Genomic DNA, 5,609 nt, shown 5'->3' on the forward strand with positions numbered 1-5,609 from the left:
TCATAAGTTAAACTCATGAAATTCCTCATGCAATTTTGAAGAATCTCTGTTCTAAAAGATGGTAAAGACAAAAGACCCATAAATTTCCAAGTAGTCATAATGTTTTAAAATTATATGTATCCACATTAAATTAAGGAACATTGGACCCCCCCCCCTTTTTTTTTCCTTTATAACTCATGACATTTCATGTAGATAGTGGGTATAATGTGTAAAATAATCTTTTTATGAAAAGAGGATGGTGTAAAAGTTACTCTTACCCCACACCCAAGGGGAGTAGGGAAGGGGGTTGAATCCCTTTCTTTTTGTCCAAGGAAAACATGAATTTTAAAGTTTTAAAAAATGATAAAATTGAATTCAATTGATAAAATGAATCTTTAAGTTTCTTTTTTAAATCTGAACATTTAAATTTTTTTTCCTTTTGATTACCAGGCTGTCTAATAGGTGCATAAAAAACTGAATACAGATCATTTTAAAGTCTTGCATTTTTTATGGCAAATCATTAAATAATGGGAAAATATATATAAACTTCAGCCATACAGAAACAGGAGTGAAACTGAAAAGCCATGTAGGTTTGCATTCTTATTTTTTGTTTTACTCTATGTATGACTTGTACCTCATGTGGGGGTTTTTTGTCCAATGGAATAAATAAAAAAAGAGGGGGTATTCTCTCCTTAAGTTTTCTGTAACCATTAGCACAATCTCAATAAAAACAGCACCTTTTAGGAAAAACTTATGGCTTTTTTTTTCCTGTTGTATGTTAGACAGACTTATTTTCTTTGAAACTGTGTTCATGTGAAATTGAATCCTTTTGACCTTATATACCTTAAAATTGAAGAAGTAAAAAATTATACCTGTTTTAAATTGGATAACCATGTTCAGTGAGATACTTTAGTGAGATACTTTAGCAACAAAAATACAGGACCTGTGACCCCTTCTATTTATAACCCCCTTTTTTAAATAAAATAAATTCACATTAAAAACACACATTTTTTAAAACATTTATTTTTTCATCAAAACAATAACACATACATACATACACTTAATATCCACAAGTAATGTACACCTGTTTGTTATAAGTGTGTGCAAATTGTTCAATATAATGTCTATAATGATCCTTATTTCCTGCTAGTCCACAACATAATCCAAAAGGAAAAGCATAAGTCTGGTAAGGTAAACTACCCATTTGTTGTAAACAAGCTTGAAACCATTTCTCTCTATTATATGCTGTGTCCTGATAAGTGGAAATTCTTCTAGGTTTGTGACTTGGTTTTCCATAATCCCATTGAGCTAGTAAACAAATGACCACAGGGGTTTGTGAAGGAAACACCTTAATAGTGCCTGGAATTCCTCTATCTTCTTCTAAAGCTATATTTGGAAATCTCGAAGCGCTGCGGGTGGCATAGAGATTGGCTTGTGGGAATTTCTCTGCAATAATTTGACTCAATCCATAAGCTTTTACAGACAAACAATCACAGTGATGAACAATAGCTTCTACCTCACAGTTGAGTAAATCACCTTGTATCTCCTGGACACTCATGATGTAAAATGAATCTATGTTTTAAAACACCTTTGTTTTTATACCCCTCACACCTTTGCAAAAAGATAAGGGCCGTGTGCAAAAAAAAAAAAATATATGCTGACTATACAGGTAAATACTTGGCAGCGATTCAAATCCGTGATTGTGACGTCATCCTTACAAAACCTAATGTATAGAGAGAGAGAGCTTAGTTGTGTGTTTCTAGGGAAAAACAATACTAGAATTTTTGGGTTTTTTTCTTTTATTTTTTTATTCATAACAACAAGAACATTAAAATAATAAACATTCAAAACTTTTCTTCAGTTCTTCTTTTTGTATGGGAAATGGTCTCCTCATGTACAAATAGTCTGTTTCACAAGCACAGTCCATGATATAGTATCTTTTTAGGGGGCCCACTTTCTTATCATAATCTTTAATACAATCTTTAGGTTTTTCTATCCATTCCCCTTGAAACCAAGTCTTCTCGGGTCCCTCTCTCTGGTGAGGCAAGACGTAATTGATTTTCCATTTGAATTCCCGATACTTGGGCTGTCTGGGTACTGCTAAGATCAGGATGCTGTCCCCTATGGAATCAGGTAACTTGAATCTCTTATACAGGTAGATTTCATGGTGACCTGTTTGTCCTGGATTCTGATCAAAGAAATCTTGAATACATGCCTTTTTGTTTTTCATCCATTCTCCTTTGTGACTTGTCCCTTCAGGTTCTACTATTTTCCAACGATACTCTGAACTTAAAAATTCCATGATGTGCTCTGTCCCTCACTCAGATCAGAAATGATCTCTAGGATTTTGTAGGTCTCCTTTTTATATAGAGACTGGAGTATCTATTTTTAACTTGCAGAGGAAAAAAAAAAAAAAACCAATAGAGAATTTTGAATTAGAAATAATTCAATAATCTCATTCTTTTATCACTGAAAAAAAAAATCTAGGTCTGATTGCTTTAATAATAGAAAACACCAAATTTGAGTTCTGTCCTTTTATTTATAGTGAACACAGAAATCTTTTTTTTCATTTTTAAAAAATAAAGAATATCTATTTTATAGAGAAAAAAAAACAACACAAATCAATTCAATTTTTTATTTGTAACAACAAACAAACAAACATATCAATAACCATAAGGTAAAGTGTTATAATTCTCTACAATTTGTCTCTTGTCATATACAATTCTAACTGTTTTCTCTGAAGGTTTGTTCACCACCTCATTATCACGGGTCCTCTGGATTTTGCTGGGATAGGGGACTTTTACTTCCTCTATTTCTCCCTTGAGCATTTTTTCTAAAGTCTCTGGGCACACCAACTGAGAGGTTCGATGGTTGAGAGTGACCCCTTTGCATTTATGAACCTCGGTCCCTTTGTCCGTCCGGAAACCATAATTTTTAGGACCTGCCGACATGAATTTGGTGATGTGATCCCCGTCTAATTCGTCGGTCCATTCTCCTAAACTATTGCCCAAGGTAGGATTAAAAGCTCCTTCCTTATGTTGGTAAATGATACTGTCCGTATCGAAATAAAGGCCCCGTTCTTCTAAAGGTCGTAAAGTCTCGTAGAGATGTAAGCGGGCATAGGCGGTGGTAAAACAAGCTAGGATCACGTTTCCAAAGGGACATTCTTCGACGAATTCCTGTTTGTCTTGAAAATTCACTAGCATCTTGTCTTCAATGGAATCTTCTTTATTGACTAAGAGTCGCACACCCTTGATGTCGAGCGTCGAATTTTGTAAGAGTTGATGTAATTCCTCTACTTCGTCCAAGTATCTGACTTTGGGTAATAACAATCGTTGAGCAAATTTTCCCCACAGACAATTTAAAAAGAGTTTAGCAATGGTTCTTAACACTGGATTCTTCTTGATACTGAGAATGTCCATCATGAATCCTTCTTTGTATAACACTTCTCGAATGTAATCTTGTTCTTGTTCTGAGGTCTTACATTCGGAGGGAAATCCGGACGCTTCCTGTTTGATCTTGAGGAAGGTATCGATGTAGTCTTTAAATAAGTCTTGACTGCGTTCTTTGAAATGCCACACTTCGTAAGTTTGCTCTAAGGTATACCCCATGTCCAAGGCTTTATGTAATTCGCACGTCACCCAAGTACCCGTGAGACTACGTTCCCGATCGGTGTGTTGACATGGGTGTTGAGATGTAGAGTCTTGTTGTTGGGCACAGGTGCGACATAAGGGAAATAATAACTTACCTCCCGTCCGATAAGGTAATACGGGGTGAAAGAGGCCTCGGGGTGGTAAGACCCGACAGTGAATGAGACCGAAATAACTTCTCACGTCCTGGAAGTCGTCTGTGATGATCTCGGGATGCCCTAAGGGAAAAGGTCTGTGTTTCAACACGTAAGGGTATAAGGAACACACGTCCACGTATCTCATGTCCCCTTCTTCACAATATAATTTAGTGGCATTGGTCCGGCCTCCGTACAGGGCTTCTCGAGGTTTCAAAGGATCCGGAATGTCCAGATCTCGTACAAATTGCTGTAAAGTCTCATCTTGTTGCACTTGTTGATCGAAATCGTGCTCCCAGATACTACACACGTTGTACCCCATGTCCTCTAAATCCGCAGTCCTTCTGAGGGTTTTCTCGTGTAATTGTTGGTAAGTAAATTGGGTCCGGTGAGGATGAGTTTCCGTCTGTAAACTGGGATAGCAAGTGGGGCATCCGTGCCAATAGCATCCGTAAAATTCGTAGACGGTACGAGTCGCTTCCTGGTATCCGTCGACGGTATAATTTCCGATCGGGACTTCGCCTCCGTTTCTGGCATGTCGTATGTGACATCCATTCTGATGACTCATCCAGGTGAGCCATCGACAGGCTTTGGCCGAATATTGTCGTGCCGGTTCATACCCGAGGTTCGGAATGATGGCAATGCTGTCTTTAGGCATGAAATTTCGACGGTACGCTAAATTAGCAGCACTGGCAAACGTGATGGATTCCTGGAAAGGGTCCACGTTGACCAACTTCTTGAGGGTGCTTCTAAACCGTGCACAGCATTTGTGTAAAATGTCGACGTCCGAGACACAATACCCTACAAACTCTTTCTGGAAATCAAACACTTTTCCCCTCTGTTGGTTGTACCATTCGTAAAAAGCTTTTCGTCCACTGGTAGTCATTTCGTCCGGATTGTAGAAAGCTGCCGGTGGATAAGGTCCCACGTAATTCTGGTTCTGTTCCGTATTAAAAAAGTGAGGGAAATAACCTTTCTTCATTTCGTTCAAATCGAAAGCGGAGGGCATCTGGGCCAAAGGAAAGGTTAAGAAACTATAAGAGTCGATGAATTTGAGTCCACATATTTCCATGGACAAGATCTTACTCCCGTTCATGATCACGTTAGGTTTCAGGGGAGAAGAATGCACTATGTAATTCAAAATGAATTGTCCGTCGTATCCTTTGAAGTTATGGGCGATGACGATGGCCCCGTCGTGTACTAAAGTGGAATTCTTAGTACCTGTAGTGGGTTGAAATAACCAGTCCATGAACTTCTTTAAGGTGTCTGGGCCTTGAAATAGGTGCTGACGGGGTCCCATGTGTTGACAATGAGGACAAGGTTGGTCTATGGGTAAGTCATCGCAATGTTGACAGACGCGATGTGCCACACACAGATTAGGAACGTGAATGCCCGATTCCTGAGTGCATTCGAAATCGAAATAAATGGTAAACTCTAAGGTGTCTTCTCCCTTCTTCTTCTTCTTCTTGGGCTTCTGTCGAACGTAGCACCGATGATCGGCATCGACGATTTTCTTACAGATCTTACACTGTTTCTGATCTCCGCATTTGTGATGAGGAAATAATTTCTTAGGCATCCAGGACTGACATTTCTCGCATAACCCCATTAAATTGCACACAGTAGTGGTGGTCTTCTTACTATGGGGTTTTAAATGATCTTCGTAGCAGGTCCTGTTCTTAAACATTCCATGGCATTCCCGGCATTTAATCTTGATCCCTTCATCGGGACATTGAGGGTGTGGTCCTAAACAATAGGTACAGCGATGAGGGCACTTGGAGCGATGGTCTGTGACATGATGGTACCCCACGTCGCAATGATCACAGTAATATTGGTTCCCCGTTACTCC

General features: G+C 38.7%; 2 protein-coding genes across 2 annotated transcripts; both read right to left on the reverse strand.

The window, feature by feature from the left end:
- Positions 1-1,039: 1,039 nt before the first annotated feature.
- Positions 1,040-1,537, reverse strand: LOC134282498 (uncharacterized). Its single transcript, XM_062764905.1, has one exon. The coding sequence runs from the start codon at positions 1,535-1,537 to the stop codon at positions 1,040-1,042; it is 498 nt and encodes a 165-aa protein (XP_062620889.1).
- Positions 1,538-2,642: 1,105 nt separating this feature from the next.
- LOC134282499 (uncharacterized) lies at positions 2,643-4,745 on the reverse strand. The gene has a single exon (XM_062764906.1). It carries the CDS (start codon positions 4,743-4,745, stop codon positions 2,643-2,645), a length of 2,103 nt encoding a protein of 700 aa, XP_062620890.1.
- Between the last annotated feature and the right edge of the window lie 864 nt (positions 4,746-5,609).

This window comes from Saccostrea cucullata, unplaced genomic scaffold, assembly GCF_032062105.1.
Source record: "Saccostrea cucullata isolate Sc308-1 unplaced genomic scaffold, CSIRO_AGI_Scuc_v1 ctg17835, whole genome shotgun sequence".
Lineage (NCBI taxonomy): Eukaryota > Metazoa > Mollusca > Bivalvia > Ostreida > Ostreidae > Saccostrea > Saccostrea cuccullata.

What these genes read in the sequence shown, in the direction of transcription:
- LOC134282498 (XM_062764905.1), bottom strand. Translation starts at nt 1,537, where the DNA reads ATGAGTGTCCAGGAGATACAAGGTGATTTACTCAACTGTGAGGTAGAA.
- LOC134282499 (XM_062764906.1), bottom strand. Translation starts at nt 4,745, where the DNA reads ATGAAGAAAGGTTATTTCCCTCACTTTTTTAATACGGAACAGAACCAG.